This window comes from Bacillus rossius, chromosome 12 (genome assembly GCF_032445375.1).
Source record: "Bacillus rossius redtenbacheri isolate Brsri chromosome 12, Brsri_v3, whole genome shotgun sequence".
NCBI lineage: Eukaryota > Metazoa > Arthropoda > Insecta > Phasmatodea > Bacillidae > Bacillus > Bacillus rossius.
Window position 1 is genome coordinate 28,952,159 of NC_086339.1, and position 18,260 is coordinate 28,970,418.

General features: G+C 43.4%; 1 protein-coding gene across 4 annotated transcripts in view; it reads left to right on the top strand.

The window, feature by feature from the left end:
• The window catches only part of LOC134537774 (uncharacterized), a 118,082-nt gene that overhangs the window by 69,292 nt on the left and 30,530 nt on the right, over positions 1–18,260 (top strand). For all 4 annotated transcript variants that reach the window (XM_063378561.1, XM_063378563.1, XM_063378564.1 and 1 more), the window contains one exon: positions 14,240–15,159. In XM_063378561.1, coding sequence (XP_063234631.1) covers positions 14,251–15,159 — 909 coding nt within the window. In that variant the 5' untranslated portion in view covers positions 14,240–14,250. The remainder of the gene's footprint in view (positions 1–14,239; positions 15,160–18,260) is intronic.

An 18,260-nucleotide genomic window follows, 5' to 3' on the forward strand; every position in this document is an offset into this window, starting at 1 on the left:
GCCGAACATACTTCATTAGAACCTCGACCACTTTGGTCTTCAGACAAGTGTACACAGATGTGTTGGAAGTGTTTTGTTGGTTTTCCATCAAAACAAACGTCAAATTGTACAGCCAGATTTGTCTGGCATAAAAGACCTCACCAATGCTTAATTTGGGCAGTGGTTGGTTTTGTTCCATGTCAAATGAAACACTTATTATATTGTTTTCTTGTTTCTTCATGATTTCATAAAAATCTTTATCTCTAAGAGTATGTAGCCTATACTGAGTCATTAATCGAGCCTTTTCAGCAAGGTCACGTGACGTTTTGATTTGGTTCTTAGTCTTGTAACAAAATGAGCACACATCCGTCTTTGGGCTTCCGAAGCTGAGATTGAAGTTGTTTTGAAACACCTTGAAAAACTTAGATAATGAAGCAATTGGTTTGTTTTCTATTTTTTGGTTATCTTTCCACATTCGCCACAACTTTTTGATAGAAAGTTCAGGATTAAGATAACCTCGAACACTTTTTCCTCGGCCATAATGACTTTCATTGCATCTAAACGTTTTAATGTATGCAATCATTGAGTCTTTTATCGCAGTGTGTTTGGGATCTAACCTAGCCCCACCACGCCTTTCATGTGGGCATTCCCCATATACTTCCACGTGTTTGCTTAAGGTGTTTATTCTTTTACGAGAAAATCTCGTTACAGACAAAAACGTTTTGTTACATACATTTAGAATACGACCGCTTGTCTGTCGTATGAAATATTTAGTAACGGTACGGCTTCTAGGCTTATTTTTGTTTCTGGGCCTACGCTGTTTAGGCTCTTGTGCGACAATATACTTGAAAACAAAGCTATTCTGTTCAGCAACTGTTTTGTGTTTATAGATTTTGTCATAAAATGCACTTATATCTGCTGTAGACAGCAAAGCAGCCTTACAACTATTACCACCTTCTTTATGCGTGCATGCAACCAAAGGAGCACCATGGGCCTCACTGCTGTTTCTGGCAAACTTTTTACGGTTTTTAACCCACTTATCTTCATTTCTTGCTCGTTTTCTACTTCTGTACTACTTATATCTGTTCCAGAACATGTGCTATCTTGTAGTTCACTTACATTCATTTTGGCATTTACTTATACATTAACTATTGACAAGACAAACCACCACAATAACAATAATAAACAGACATAACCTCTATGCAGTACAAAACCATGCCAATACTATCACCATAGAGTAACTAATACCTGTTTATGCATGCGCATATCGGTGCATGACTAACCAAGGCTTGTTTGGAAAACACTGCTGACTTAGGACGTTTTGGAAAACAACCCAGATTTCACTACCGCATAACAGCTATAACTTAAGCGCTTTTGGAATACCTGTTACAGCCATAAATGCGAATAGTAAAAAGTTAGTTATTCCACATATAAACACAAAATCGCTAAAATGTGACTTAACCCCTTTTGGAATCCACCTCTTCAATTATTATTGTTTCCTTAAGATAAAATTTGATGAGTGAAGAAATTACAGATAAAGTTGGGCAGAATAATATTATAAAATAAAAATATCACGGTCTAGAAAGTTGGGGGGGGGGGGGGGGACAGTCCCCTCCACCCAAAAAGTTCAGGGAGACACGTCCCCCCTGTCCCCCCCGGTTCCTACGCCCCTGCTACTATGAGAAAGGAAATGTTAACTGTTTGTGTTTTTGTGTATAGAGCAAAGTGCGGAGAAGTTCTTACGTAGATTGTCACCGACATTTCGAGCAGATTTTTCGGATGTATGATAATGTCCAGACCACTCTTTCTTGAGATATCTCTATTGTGATATGCGGAATGTATGCCTTTCGCTTTGTTTAAAGTGATAGACTGTGACCATACACCCTTATAGCTATTTATTTCTTCTCTAGGTCAAGGTGCAGACTGGCCAGTGTAACCACTCACCACCAGAGTTACGAGCTCCCCTGATCGTAGATACAGCAATGGATAAAAGACATGAGAACGGACCACGCGTCCAAGTTCCCAACCCCCAGCATGGTTGACTCTTTTCTACTCGGTCAAACTCTTCATCCAAGCCATCCTGTGGATCCTGTAGGCTCATGCGCTGTTAAATGCATGACCAGGGTTTTCCCTGTGTCCGTGCATGTTTTACGTGGACCCAACTTAGCATGGCTTTAAGACAGGGAAGTTAGTCATGGCGCCATTTGCTACCATGGTTAGCCAATCCCCGAACAAAGCACACACGAAGCATGCGAATCTTCCCTGCATGGCTGATCGTAGGCGTGACCAGGCGTACAGGCTTCGGCCTGAGACGCACCTAGGTCCCTCCCTAACCCGGAACCCTCCTACAAGTACACTTAATTTTTAGTTAGGTTTTGGAAAAAAAATATTGCTTATAGCGATAACGAACTTCGTGGTACGAATGCTCGAACGGGTACGCGAAGACACCCAAGCTACGTAATTTCAAGAATTGAGGTTTCATTGTGGCGGAAATAAAGGAGTTAGGTTAGGTTAGGTCAATGGCGGCTTCGGGATGACTTTTCGGGAGGGGCTATCGCACAAAGAAAGGTCTTAGTTGCAAAAAAGTGGTCAGATATTGGCCTTGGAATATTATTTACAAATTACAGGTTTCAAATACAGAACCTTAGTAGCTCCATGCAACTTTTGATGAGATAAAAGTTTAACATAATGAAATTAAATATTTAAGTAAACATAAATATACACTAATCAATAAAATTAGTCTCGGGAGGGGCTATCGCCCCCCACCGCCCCCATTCTGGAGCCGCGCTTGGGTTAGGTTAGGTTAGGTTATGAGGCAGTATCGCCGAGTTGGTTTCAGTCCAGAGGTGGTAGCACCTGCTGCTGGAACCCACGCTATGCAGGTACGAGAGCGCGGGTTCGAATCCCCGCGGAAGCAGTGGTTGACGGCGAGTGGGTTTTCTGCGCCAGGCGAGCTGCTCCGAGGCCGCTACGCTGCCTCTGACGTGGACGCAACACCGACGCCGACTCCTAACAATGGCTGCCGTCCTGCCATTGTTTCCTCTGAGTCACTAAACACTGACTCTGCGTCGACGCTGTGGATGTGGTGTAGTTCCGCAAACAAAACTGGACTTTTTGCATTTCAGTCTTTCGAACCAAGTGGTAGGTTCCCTCATCTCGATTTTGTACATATATATATTTTTTATCTCATTTATTTAATTCTCTAAAGAACCACGGGTAGATGTTCATGGTTTTTCCATGTTTTTTTTTTTTTTTTTTTTAATCAGGTCAATAGATTTTTATTGAATGGTTTACAAAACTTGCCGTGGTAAAAGTTCTGTATCACGTATCCAGGTTGATTTCTAGACTTAAAAATAATTTGTAATTATAAATAATGATCTAAGTTGAATATAAAAATAAATCCACAAGACCCGACATAATTTGTTTGTATTGTGATAATATTTATTTGGTCAGATTATTTCGACGTACTAAGTTAAAACAAACAGAAAGCGTCGTGTATTACAGAATCAATCATACAGGATCATGCCATCAGGATCAAAGTATAAATTTGGATACGTGATGCGGAACGATTACTCCGTTGGTATGTAGCCGTTTTCGTAAAATTGTTATGTAAGTGTGTGTGTGTGTGTTTGTGTGTGTGTGTGTGTGTATATATATATGTATGGAACTAAGTCATAAATGTTTTTCAGAGTTGTGGGATATTCCGATTTTTAGAAATATGTGAATGACATCTTACTGTAAACTGTTTGATGTCAAAGGTTACATACAAACGGATAATTCAGAACAGCATGCCAAAAAGCAATATGTACTCTTCATTAATGTTAGAATTGAGTTATGAGTCGATTTGAAAGTTTTTAAAATTACCAAATAAACGTTTTTTTTAATTATAATACTATTTGTAAACGATCAACTGTAGTTATATTACAAATTAAATTAAAATCAAGGCAAAAGTACAAAATTGTAAAGGCAATATATTTGAGGAAACCACCCCCTAAAGAGCCTGCCTACTTGGAGTTATTATAATATATTTTTTCGGGCAAATACAAGGAAGCGTTAAAGGCTCAATAAATAATCACATTTTCGTCTCCAAATGTATTTGTCAACAAGGTTTGATAAGTAAATTAAGCTTCCAAATTTTCTCCATAAAATAAAGTTGGGCAGGTAACCTTAATCTTGTTTTCAATAACGTCACACTATCATGGTTTATTATTAGACTGATATAATTCAAACGTTTCGATATCAGCCTTATTTCAATATTAAAATAAAGCGTTATAGTACTGGATGAAAAAATGTTTTATTTTGTTTGCAATTTGAACTTAAAAAAAATAATTGTACAGTTAACTCTTATTAGTACTTGTTGCATAAATATGTTCGACATTCTTAAAATCTTATAGATACATATTTCGCTTCATAAGGATAAATAATCTTTTTATACGACTTTCATAATCCAACATGTATCCTTTGCCGTTTTAAAGATTCATTGCGGCGGAAATGTCAGCCATTGCCATTTTCACAAGGAACGATTCTGATTGGCTGATTCATTTATTTAATGAATTTTAATGATGATAAACTTTATGGTAATATGGTAGTTTTAATATTTACAGTACGGAGGTTTTGAATTAAATTATCCTGAATTTAATTTGATCTTTCGGCAGGATATCATATATAGGTATATATATAAATAAATATCTATAAATTAATGTTTGTTTGTCCCTTATGCGTTCCTAAACCATTCATCCTATGCGATGAAACTTTGCACATTTGACCTTTGATCCTTTGAAACACGAGGAAGGTTACTTTCTAGATGAGATAACTTACAATAAGTGGCGCGCGAGCCGTATAGGATAATTACCAGTAAATATTTTATGACAGTACCTCTTTTGTATGGCCCGAATAATAATGGTGGCGCGCAAGTCGTATCCACGGAGGTATTAGTCTATTGGAGTAGGTATCAGTTCTGAAGTTGAAGTCAACTGGTTAGCAGTTGGATAGCAAAACAAATCGTACCTGTATAAAGGCTAATATATACATTTAAAAATTAATGTTTGTTTGGCCCGTATGTGTTCCTAAACCATTCATCCGATTGCGATGCAACTTTGGTGAGTTGTTATGCGCATTCCCGCGAAGGTTTCTGAAATATTACATCCATTTACAATAGGTGGCGTGCGAATCGTTTTAACAAATGTGTGTATTTCATATAATTTAGCGTCAGTTCGTGTGTTTTCGGTGTATGAGTGAGCACGCATTGCAGAAAATAATAAAAAATAATATTCCCATTACTCAACGATTTATTGGTGTGTAGGTACTATGTTCAAGTAAAAACGCTATACTAACAATCAAAATGTCGTGGATTCGATATTCCTCGAATTCACTCAGATTGTTAAAGGTGTTGATTAATTAAAGGTCGTAAAATTAAAAGTCGCTCTGAAGTACACATTGTTCATAAACAGCTGTAAGCTATAAAAAATAAAATAATTTTGGAAGTAGTAAAAATTTGAATATTCATTGTTATTATACATTTACTCAACGATGTATTAAAATTGAATGACAGCTGTGGTAAAAATACACACGCATGCACATGTAAATTTATGGATCACATAGTAAAAATACAATAGCTATAGCAAACCATGGAAATTGTATTTTTATACTTTTGATGGTATTCTCCCTTTCTATCTTTTTTCCTCTTTCCTCTCGCTCTCTCTTTTATGTATCTCTTTCTTTCTTCATTCCTGTTTCTCTTTTTGTATTTATCTCCCTTTCTCTCCTTTCCTCTTTCAGTCACTCTCTCTATTCTAGCTGACCCTCCCTCCCTCCCTCCCTCCCTCCCTCCCTCCCTCCCTCCCTCCCTCCCTCACAGTGATTGGAGACACGTCCTCACGAGTGGATGGCCGTTTTTCCAAGTCACAAAAGTACGCTAACAGTATCCCTAGTGCACGACAGGACACGGCCATAACCTTGTTTTCAGGTAGCCGGTCTGTTGCCCGAATTCCGCGCGTGCGCAGAGCTCACATTTTCGTTGATCTCGTGCAGATGGCGCACCCCCGTCTGGCGCCATTAACTCGTATGTAGTAATCTTTGTGGACATCGGGGGGGGGGGGGGGGGGACGCACCAAGCGTGTTGCTGTGCCAAACGAAACTTTGTGATGAGATATCATGACAACTTGAGGAAATTAGAAAGGCGCTTTGGTGCTGCTGTCGCTAGCATTTCTGCCGTAACAATGAATGAGTTGAGAGTAGCTTCTAGCCTCGCGCGGGGCACAGTTTATCGAAGCGGTTGCCGCTTTGCTTCCTTGCTGGGATGGCTCGGCCTCCGGCCTAACCCCCCTACTCATCTACTCCTCTGCCTAGAAGGCCCTGGGTGGACCCCGGCGGCTAACACAGACCACGAGACAACACCCAGGCGCAGACTGGCTGGCGCTCGACGGCGCGACGCTTGCCTGGCGGACCTCGTGAGCGCATCACCCCCCCCCCCCCCCCGTAGCGGATCCAGAGGGGGGGGGGGCTAAGGGGCTCAAGCCCCCTCCAAAAGCATCTGGGTCCACTTTTGTTTTAGTGTTTGCCTTGATAAAGCCTAGCTTCAGCTGGGTCAAGCCCCTCCCAAACCAAAATCCTGGATCCGCCACATACCCCCCCCCCCTTCCACGCAACCACACACCAGCATTCCACCACAGCCGAAAGGCCAAACAGCCACCCTCCTACCACAGACTCCAGAATAACACATGAAAAACGTACACACAGACACATGCCAAGAGGTGATGGGCGGCAACACGCGGCCTGGGACTCTTTGCGAGCCCCGATGGATCGATGCCACAGACAGGCACAGACAGGCACAGACAGGCACAGACAGGCAGGCGGACCGGGCAGTGACGACAGTGTCACTGGTCACCGACTGTGCTGCCCGCATGAGCCGCTCCTCGCCGCGAGAGCGGGGGGTCTCGGCCGTGTCGCCTCCCTCTGACCTTTGAATATATATACTGTATAGAAGTCGCGAGTGGATAGGATTTACTCTACGTTTTTCAGAAGCGTATGATGAGCAGCTCGGGAACTTCACCGCTGCAGTGCGCTGCCCTAACGCCCTGTATCGTCTTAGTTGTTATTTACACGTTAGAGCGCAGCACTGTCGCCCGCTGTCATTCCTCCCCCCCCCCCTTTACCAATCATTCACTGCAGCTCGAGGACGTTCAACGGGAGGGGGGAAGGGGTGTCTGAAGAGTTCGACACTTGTCCGCTAGGGACCACCACAAGTCGATTTCCTAGAGATGGTGGGCGATTGCGGCGGTGAATTAACCAACTACCTCAAAACCGTACTATTAGAAATGTTAACCTGGGCTGGCGACTTCTATACAGTATATATATTGAAAGCCCGGACGACGGGGGTCGGCCCCCGCCGGACTCGAGGGCCGGGGCAGCAGCGGGCGACGGGAATAGGCGCAGGTGCCGCGACTAAAAGGGGGCCGGCCGGAGGTCCCGCGCCTCGGCGAGACGGAGGGACTAAAAATACTGCGGCGTCGGCGTCCAGCCCTCCTGAGGCCGCGGGCACCGGCTCTCGGCGCGAACAACGAGCAGGGGCCTAGCCAGGGGGGGGGGGGGGTGTTAGGGGTTAACCCCCCCCCCCCCTTAGCACCAAATCTTTAAATAATTTCTTATTCATCACTCAAACAAATTTCATATTCAAATTAATAAAAATTTTACCATTACAACATTTAAATTTAAGTACCGAAAACTGCTAAAATAGCACTATTTTACACCTTAAAATCCAAATTTTCCCGGAGGAGGACCCCCCCGGACCACCCACTTTATAAGAGTGGGGCGGGGCATGCTTCTTAACACCCCCCCCCCCCCATACACAAATCCTGGCTACGCCACTGACAACGAGTCCCGTGGTTTGCCGACGTCTCTCGCGCCCCGAGTGGTCCGGCTCACCTCATTGCAGTCTTCAACGGTCTCGCGTCCCGGCCTTCCACATTCGAACAGAAGTATTCCGGAGTATTTTAAAAACGCAGTAGGCTACGGTTTTCCACTGGTTATAAACTTATGTCTGTGAGAAAAAAAAAACTTTATTTTTCAAATTATTGACATGCCGCATGTTGTTCCGTGACAAATATGAGCTGTAAAAAATACAGGGGAATAAATTTGTTTTCTGTTGTTGTAGGGTTGGTGCTGTCTTCCGATTTTGGTGTTTTTTTATAAATGGCCATGATTCTGTTGCGTTAGTTGCGTTATTGCGTTGTTTTGTAAACCCGGCTTATAGGCTAAAAGTCTTGTAGGCTGGAGGTTGGCATTAGCGAATCCAGTGGCTCTTTTTTTTTTTTCGGGCCATTATGGATACTTCTCTTCGAAATTTGGTTTACTGAGTTTCCCCCCCCCCCCCCCTTGCCAGTTAATTTTGCTGTGTTAAATATGTGCGGGCTGATGGATGGTTCAGCCACAGCGGCAGACACTCGCGGCATGCTATTGGTGACGGATGTGTCGCACGCGCCCGTGTTGACGTCAGGGACCGCCCCTTCCCCCCTCCCTCCCCCTTCCCCTCCCTGAGAGATGGCTGGACCAGCCCGCGGTCCCGGACTGACTGACTCCGGCGCCGCGGTCGCTGCGATGCGAGTAATCGATAGTCGCACCTGCCTGGTCGCCGGAGGCCTCCCGCGCTGGCGTGGACGCCGGGACATATCAGGGCGAAGGGGCTTCCGAACACTGCTGGCCCGATCAACACTACTGAAGTGCACCGTGGTGAACGCGGCCATCTTTGCGTCGCTTCCGAATCCTCGCAACGCAATGGAGCCTCCAGCAAGTCTTTTCGGCAGGGCTACCGTACAAAGAAAAAAAGACATGAAATACCTTAATAGTTCCATACAACTTTTGACGAGATAAAAATTCAACACATGAATTTCAAGTATGTAAGTAAACAAATACACCCTCATAAATGAAATTAATTAAATAAAATTAGTTTCGGGAGGGGTGTCGCCCCCACCCTCCCCTTCTGGAGCCACGCATGCGCATGAGGGAGGTCGATCCATCCCTCATACGTCCCTGTGTCCGTTAGCTTCGGAATTAGGTTTTATATTGCTTGTTTGTGATATTGCTCCAGAGTTTTTGGCATTGGGTTTGAAAATATAGAGAGTTTAATTTATAACTCAAATGGAGACATAGCAACGTAAATAAAAGTGCTGCAGGTATGAAGTATTACCTATTGGTGAACTTAAACTTATAAGGGTATTCAATGCTCATTATAAGTATTTTTTTAATATTTTGGGATTAATAGCCAAATTTTTATTTCTATCGCTAACAATGTATAACATCCACGCTATATCAATGACTTTGTTAGTTACATTTTGCTGAATATTCGTAGATATCACTCAAAATGGCTGCGTGCAAATGAGTACAACCGTCTACATGTGCTGCTAGCAGTAAAAGTATTCTGATACTATCCATCCCTTGGAAATGCATCCTTTACATTGCGGCTGCATTTCGTAAGGAATGTAGGGATGTGCGTGCTGTGTACACGTTCCTAGTATTCGGTGGACAGCCATGAAGACGCCGAACATAACTGTATTGAGTAGCCCAATCGTCTGGCCAGTTATTTCATGTTCATTGGAAGGTTGCACCTTTTTATGGCGCGCATTTGGCTGGAAGCGCGAAGGGCATGATGCGATGAATGCTATTTTTTTTCTAACCAATCGCGTTCGACAACGCCTGTGACTTCAGAGCGACATAAATAGCGGACGCGAAAAACTTTCTCGTTTAAAAAATATTTCTTATTTCCATCGTGCCAGGGCGCGACATACTGAAATGAACGTCGGAATTCAGTTTTTTTTTGGGAAAGATGGTTAAATTGGTGTGTTATTAATACCTACTATTGTCACTCGTGTATTATTTTGTAAGTTTTTTTTTGTTGTGTGTTAGTTACGTACCTATGTAATGGCAAACAAAAGAAACATTTTATATTTAATCGTTTATTTTTGTTCGTTCGTCACGTGACGTGGTCAAGAACCACATGTTCGCAATAACGCGTTATTTTTGCTGTCGCGTCGCGGCGTGTTGTGGTTCAAGCGGGTCAACATTCGTGGCTCAGAGGCAAAAGCGAGAGAGCTTTGCAGGAGTATCCCTTCCTTGAAAGTAATGACGAGATAATGAATTAATTAACTCGGCGTGTGAGTTGAGTTTTGTTCAATTTTTGTCAGGAGTGCAAAGAGTGCCAGTCCTGGCACACTTTACGATACATGAAAAAATTTGGTTGTCTGTACAGTCGGTTTACGGACGATAGTTTAACGTGACAACGTCATAACAAAACATTGATGAAATGATTGCATACTTTTATGAATAAAATTGAATCATTTTTATTGAATTATCAGTATTTTGTATGGATACAAAGAAGGAGTGAAATGAAATCTACAATTTAATTGATAAATTTACTTTTATTTGCACTCATTAATTCAAATATGTTTATTACAAATTATTTTAACTATAACTTTTATACATGTTTGCTATTTAACTTCTTCCAATCTGTGTTATTCTGTTAAAGATAGGACGATGATAGGAAAAGTAGGAAACGAATGGGAGTGTTTCAAGTTTAATGTGCCTCGAAAAAGTCCAATCGATGGTTGTTCCAATCGAGTGTAAGAGAGATAGATGCGGCGCAAGCATACAATGAGCGTAACGGGAAAGCGTAACGGGACAATGTGCGTAACGGGACACTTTTTCGTGCGTGCAGCCGGCGTTCATCGATTTATTAGACGTCACGTCAAAAACGTTTACATAAAATCAAATCTGCCCTCTCCTAATCCTTCATCATGCCTACTTCAGTTTTAAATAAACATGACGGACGTGTCGTTATCGACGTTAGCGGTCGTTGCTTCTGTCTTGTCTCAAGTAGGCCCAGGTCTCCGTGAACAAGATGCGAGGCGAGGTCGTGCAAAGAGAAACCTACGAAAGGGAAGAAGAGCTTTTGAACAATTTCATACTTTTTTTTTTTTTTAAATATATAAACTTCGTACTGGCATGCGAGGAGTTGAATAAATTGTCAGTTCGTGCGCTGTCGTGTTCCTTCGCTGTTTTCTCAGGAAGCCAGTAAAGTAATTCCTCGCAGTGGCGCATTCAGGAGTTCGCTTGTGTTCAGAAACTTTTTTAATTCTTTCCCCTCCCCCCCCCCCATAAAACGCCATTTTGTCCGGTGTAAGTTGCGACCAGAATAGGTTGTAGCAGCTGTTTAGTTACAATACTTAATAAGTATATACAGTAGAGTCCCGCTAATCCGAACCCCGCTAATCCGAATATCCGCCTAATCCGAACATAGCTAGGACAAAAAAATTTTTTTTTTAAATCATTAAGAACTAGGAAAAGTAAAGAAAACAAATTTTTTCAAGTAATGTTATACGTTTATTAATATGTACATAAGAAACTTGTAATTTATCTATTTCACTAACTGAAAAGAGATAAAATAGGATTACGTAGATACATAGTACTTAAATACACATGTACGTATTAAATTTTTTTTTTATTTACTTACATACTATATGTAGAATTCATGTTATGTACAGGATTGACACAAAACAAAACGTAAAAAAGCAAACCATTATCTAAGAGGCAAAGTCAGTAATCTTCCTTTGACGCAAAGCAATAAATCGGCTTGAAGATGCAATGTTTCGCCAACGCCTCATAAACATAACATCTGTTGGGGTTGCATCGGCATGTTGCTCGACGTAGCGCAAAGCCAGATCAAGGGCGCTGGCTGCGGCAGTGTGAGAAACAACATCAGTCGGCGCGTCCCCTTCCACCTCACTGTCGTCTGCATCGAGATCAGTTAACGTTCCCTGCACAGCTGCTACGATATCTTCATCTGTGAACACAGTCGTCAATGGCCATCCACTTTTCAACGCACTCTTCTGCATTTTCGCAACCTGGTACATATTTGACATACACTAAATACGCCTCAAAAAGACAATATAAGGCATTATATGACAAAATCCCGCCTAATCCGAATTTTCGCTAATCCGAACAGGGTTCGTTCTCAATTAGTTCGGATTAGCGGGATTCTACTGTATTTATACATCAGCAGATATTTTCAGAGTTAAATTTTTATGGCAAAAAATGAGGGGGGGGGGGGGGGGGTGGATTTTTGAATATAGCTTCATTTTGACTTGCCAGTAAAAATATACAAATACATAGATACTTTTTTTTTGCATCTACTAATAACGTGATCAATGTGTTCGTGAAACAAATGCTAAAATTTTGCCCGACGTTCCTAAGGGGGTAGAAATACCATTATGGAAAATTTTCATGTTAAGTAAGTTGTATTTATTTGCCAAAATATTGTAAAACAATATTCATCAAAATATTTTATTTACTGTATTTATCCCTGTAATAATTAGTATTTGTAGATAAACATCATGATTTTGATGTCTTCTTTTTAAAATCGCAGTGAATCTGAAACTAAGAGGTGTCGTCCTAACGCACCTTGCAATATAAAACATGATTTCGCGTTTTTTTTGTGTCCAATATATAGAATATGTTTTGGAGTCGATTCTTTGACCAATTAAAATTGGTGCTTCAAGCTCTTGTAGAATGATTCTTAGTCTACCGAAATCCTATTCAACATTTTATTTTGCTGTCAATTTCGTTTTGTGGCCATGGGTTCGCTGCCATTGTGTGCGAACGACATTTCGGTTGGAAACTTGGTACAATACCAACTAGCACTCAACCAGCACCAGTTCTGAGGCATGTCGAATTTTCGGTTGTAGTTGTACACAATATACCTATTTTTTTTTTATCTTTAGCTTGGCGACGTGTACACTCGTAGTACTTCTATATAGAAAGGATCTGCAGAATTAACGGTCAATTAGTATTTTAAATTATGTTTTACAAAGTAGATGGCAGAAATATATTAAAATGCGTGCGTTGGGCCATTTTTTTAAATTTCTTTATTATTCGTCCGGTTTTCACAAATGGTAGTAAAGCGATTGGTTTTAGCTAAATCAACTTGTTACTTGAAATGTACATTGAAACTCAATATTCAGCCAGAGGCGCTCTATTTACATTACTGTTCATACTAACACTGGAAAAGGGAATAAAAAGTTGGTAGGTTGTGCAAAAGATGCCCTGAAGTGTCCCAAATATACACACTATGAATTAGTGTCGGTTATATGGAGTAAAAAAAAACTGTATCTTTCAATTATTAAAATGTATTCGTGTTACGGCAGCGATAACTTTTGCGGTGGTTGCAGAATTTTGTTCAATTAAACATTATCCTATCGCCATCTTCAATACTTAATTCATTATTTGCAATATTAAAGTTGTTGGGCTCCAATTTCAAAGGTTATAGCTAACAGCCTGGGCAATAACTTTAGACCTTTTTTTTTCGTACTGAACCTAAAGCAAAAAGTTTGTTGGTGTAATTCATACTCACTGTAGCATAGCCTACAAATATGTCAACTTTTTTCTTTTTATGACAGCTGAAAATTCTTCAATCTTTTTTTTAGAAAACTACTGCTAACTGTTGACTAGTCTGTTTCCTTGGGTACATACCAAAGTACCTACTCACATTATTTTTGTTAAGGGAATAATTATTGTGAAATTCAAGCTTGAGTGTTCTAATGGTAAAAAAAAAAGTTTTTTTTTCTCTCTTGTAAACCCTTAAATACTCTGGCAGATATAGCTATTAAAAATAGTTTCGCACAAATAAAGTTATGGCACGATATTTATTTAAGTGGGCAATATTAACTTGAAAATAAAAGGATAAAGGATTGGGCCATAGTTTCCTAAACAAAGCCGTATGAAACGCGCGCGTTGAATCCGGTTCCGTGGACTGGAAACTTTTGGTAAGTCGCGAGAGACCCCGCCCAGCCGGGGTGTCTCGCTCTGTCCACACGGGTAAAAACATTTCCCCTTAAATGAACGAAGAACGCTGGTTGCAAACTATCCAATGATCTTCGTCAATTAATCGTTATCTTTGTATATATGTACGGGTACCAAAAAAAAAAAAAAAACTGTTTTGTTTCGTTGAACGTGAATCCACAAGAATAATCTTTGTGTATTAGAGGAAAACAAATTTTAAACCCTATTTAAAACTCGTGCCAAAAACACAATCATCTCTTTCACGTGTGCTTTTACTTAGTTTCCGCAGTTGTAATGCGGCGAGGATCCAGTGTTGCGAGGCGCTGCTGGATCGTCGGTCCGCTAAGTCCGCGGCGGATCGCGGCGGAGCGAGCCTAGCGGGTATCGATTGCCCCGCCGGCGACCCCAGCGCCCGCGCGCGGCCTTGTTGCAGGTGAGGGCGCCATGGCCTCGCCCTCCATGGTGCACCGCGCGGGCGACGGCCTGGTCGTGCGCAGCGTCGTGAGCGGCGAACCGCTGTACGGCGGTGGGGCGGAGCCCCCGGAGCCCGACCCGGAGCCCTTGGAGCCGGACCCGGACCTGCCCCAGTGCAAGATCAAGCGCAACTACTCGTGCCCCAGCTGCGCCTTCTACTCGCAGAACCCGCGCTCCTACCTCTACCACCTGAAGGAGGTGCACCGCCAGAAGATCCGCGTCTACGAGTGCCCCGACTGCCTGTACGCGTCCAAGCACAGCCAGAAGCTGCAGCGCCACGTGCACATGGTGCACGTGGTGGGCAGGGCGCGCTTCCGCAAGAGGAAGCCGCAACCGCCGCCGCCGCCGCCGCCGCCGCCGCCGCCGCCGCCGCCGCCGCCGGCCGCCGCCGCCCAGGAGTTCCCCTGCTCGGCCTGCAGCTTCTCCAGCCGCAGCCGCACGCTGGTGGCTCGCCACGAGCGCGTCGCGCACCTCAAGAAGAAGTTCTACCGCTGCGGCAAGTGCAGCTACGTGACGCACATGAAGGCGCGCTACACCAAGCACGTCAAGTACCACTCGATGCCGATGATCAAGTGCGACCTGTGCGACTTCCGCACGCCCTACAAGTGGAACCTGGACCGCCACAGCAAGAACCACATGGGCGACGGCGCGTTCCGCTGCTCGCTGTGCAACTTCGCGGCGGACATCAAGCAGAGCCTGACGGTGCACGAGATGAACCACCACGTGCCGCCGGCGGGGGCGGCGCCGGGGGCGGGGGCGGGGGCGGGCCGGCGCCGCAACAAGGTGGGCGCCAGCGACTCGGCGCCGCCGCAGCTCATCGACGCCCGAGAGCTGGAGCTGCTGCGGCTGGAGCGCGAGGACAGCGGCGACGCCTGCCAGGTGAGGTTCCGCGTGTTCCCGCCGGCCTGGGCATGCACACAGTCTGCGGAACTCCAGATAAAACCCTCGCTGTTTGAAAACTACTCCAGACAGGGGCGCAAAGGGGGGGGGGGGGGGGCAATATACTTTTTTTATAAAGAATTATCTATCCCCCCTATTGAAGCGGGGGGTCCGGGGGTCCTCCCCCGGGAAAATACGTATTTCAAGGTGGAAAATGGTGCTATTTAAGCAGTTTTATCATCTAAAAATTGATTACACAGCATTTTCTTTGCCCTCCCGTTTGCCCCCACTTCAAGGTTTCAGAGGGGGGGGGCACAAAATACCCTTGCCCCCCCCCCCCTGTTGTTGCGCCCCTGACTCCAGATATCCGAGTGGTGTCTGTTTACGTAAAGCAATTTAAAAATAAGCCGAGGGCCGACGAGTAGTTCTGTTTATGTATGTGGCTTTTAAACTGTATTTTGCATAAGAGTGAAAATGACCGAAATGCATGTTTTCAGATCAATCTTTAGGCGTGAAACACATGGTACAGGTTCATGAAAGCACTCAAGGGACTTGCATTACAACTTTATCTTAATTTCTCCCCTGTATGATGTTATGGTTACTGTTCAGATCCCATAGTTAGCCTTTGCACGACAAGAAGACTACGGCACCAGTCCACAGACTTGCGCCTAGAGGCGACACTGCGCTAGAAGCACAAGCAAGTGTCGCACTTGCATCCTGCCCTCGCTGACACAAGTACACTTCTTCTGGCTAGGCAGGCCACTTAGTTAGTGTCTTGAGAGTAGGCGTCCCACATACCCTGCAGATTTTTTACATAAGTAGGAAAGATGGTTGCGGATATGTGGAGAAGTTTCATGTAAAAATATGTACTTCAGACACCCTGCAGTGCAATTTTGTGCTTGGTAGGGCTCATGAAGCTTCTGTGTCAGATTCTGCTACCTGAACATCTACCTACCTCTCCCTTTACCATTGCCTTTCTCTGTGGTTTTACAACCAAGTGTTAAGTGTATGTGAAATAACTTCACTAAAGATTCTTAGTTTTGAAGGGAAGTAGTACAACGATGATCCTTCCGTTGCAACAGTTCTGTCAATGTAAACCCCACACTCCATTGTTTATGTCACTTTTGAAAATAGAAAACATTATTTCTTACTGTTTGATCCTAAAAATATATAAAACTTATCATTGAATGAGTCGTAATTAAAATATTTACAAAAAAAAATAGTAAAGTCTACTTTATTTAGCTGCGACATGCAAACTAACTACTGAATTCTATAACCAAGTGCACTAGAAACTATTGCTGGACAGCTCAATGCTATCGGCACAGGCAATCACATGACAGATAACCAGGTGGCATGAAGTGACACTGTTTTACTTGAGATCATAGGTTTTAAGTTGTAGATAAGCAAGTGCATGTAGTTAGCACTTAATATTCTTTATTGTCCGTTTACCGTGGTACATATACAGGCGCCATAACCGGAACTGACATTCACCTGTTATCAGTGATGCCAACCATCACGAGCAAGGCAGATGTACAACACCTTCCCCTTTATACTGCGAGACATGTGACCACTTGCTAGGGTTCTAAGGTTTACTTGTTGAGACCAAACTTACATACAAAGTTGTGCAATTGCTTATTAACAGTACACACTATAATTAAGAAAACAAGTATACTGCATGAAACACACATGTGCAATTCACAACTCACTTACAACACACTAATTGACAAGCAGACAACATTACAAATTTAAGCGCTTCACAGGCTTCACCTCCCTTCCACTTTTGGTAGCCAAGGTATGGCCACTGCTGTCTGTTGCTTCTTGAGATTTATCACCCTGCACAGTAGACACATCAGTCACTGCATTCGTCGAAGTTTGAGGCTCAAACCCCCGGAAGTCAGGCTCCAATGATGAGGTGCGTGGAGTCTGCTTCAGGCGGTTACTCTCCTCGCCATCAGTCTTGGTGTTGGGAACCTCGAGCAGGCGTGGAGCTGACTGGTGGGGCTTCTGCGAGGTAGTGGTTTTTCTCAGATGGATCACATTGCGACGCACTATCCTATCACCTGATCCTCGCACCCAATAGGAGCGAGGTGATGAGTGTTTGCCCACAATGACTCCCGGCTCCCACTTGTCATGTTTGTGGGTTTTGACAACCACAGTTTCCCCCTTAACGAATGTTATCTCCTGTCGCCTGGCCGTTTTGTTGTATACGTCTCTCATCTGCTTCTCCTTTGACATTAATGCTCTCACCACGTGTTCTGGGGAGATGACTCTAGGTCTGAGGGTGTTATATGAGACAGGCAGTTTACTCCGAAGTCTCCTATTAAATAGTAACTGAGAGGGGGACCAGTCTAAGCCAGGAAGAGGGGTGTTTCTATATTCACGAAGTAAGTTTCTGAAATCAGTGCCCTGACTTTTGCGTAGCAGCATTTTGCTAATCTTTACTGCCATTTCTGCCAACCCATTACTGCGTGGATAATGAGGACTACTAGTTCGTAGCTCAATTTCACTCAGGGCATAATACTGACGGCATTCATGAGAATTGAATGGCATGTTATCAGCCATCAGCACTCGTGGGAGGCCATGAGTGCTGAATACTTGTTGCATGGCACTGATGACGGCAGAGGAAGTCTTTTTGGGAAGTTCACACACATCTATCCATTTGGAATATTTGTCCACAAGAACCAAATAATCTTTCCCAGCGAAGTCAAAAATGTCTGCACCTACTGTGTCATATGGCAGCTTTGGAATGGGATGTGGGCAGAGGGGCTGTCTGTAGTTGGCTGGGCGAAACTTCTCACACACAGAGCATTTTTGAATGAACTGCACAATATCAACTGACATAGATGGCCAGTAAAACAACTGACGGCCCTTGGACTTGGTCTTCGATTCTCCACAGTGGCCTTCATGAAGCAGCTGTAGAACATATGGTCTTAGAGCCTCAGGAACAACAACCTTATCGCCGAGGAAGACTAAACCACTTTCAGCACACAAGTCATCCCGCATTTTGTAATAAGGTTTGCATACTTGAGGAACTCTACTGTAGGGGGGCCAATCTGACTGACAAAATTGGGACACTTGACAGAGAGCCGCGTCCTTAGTTG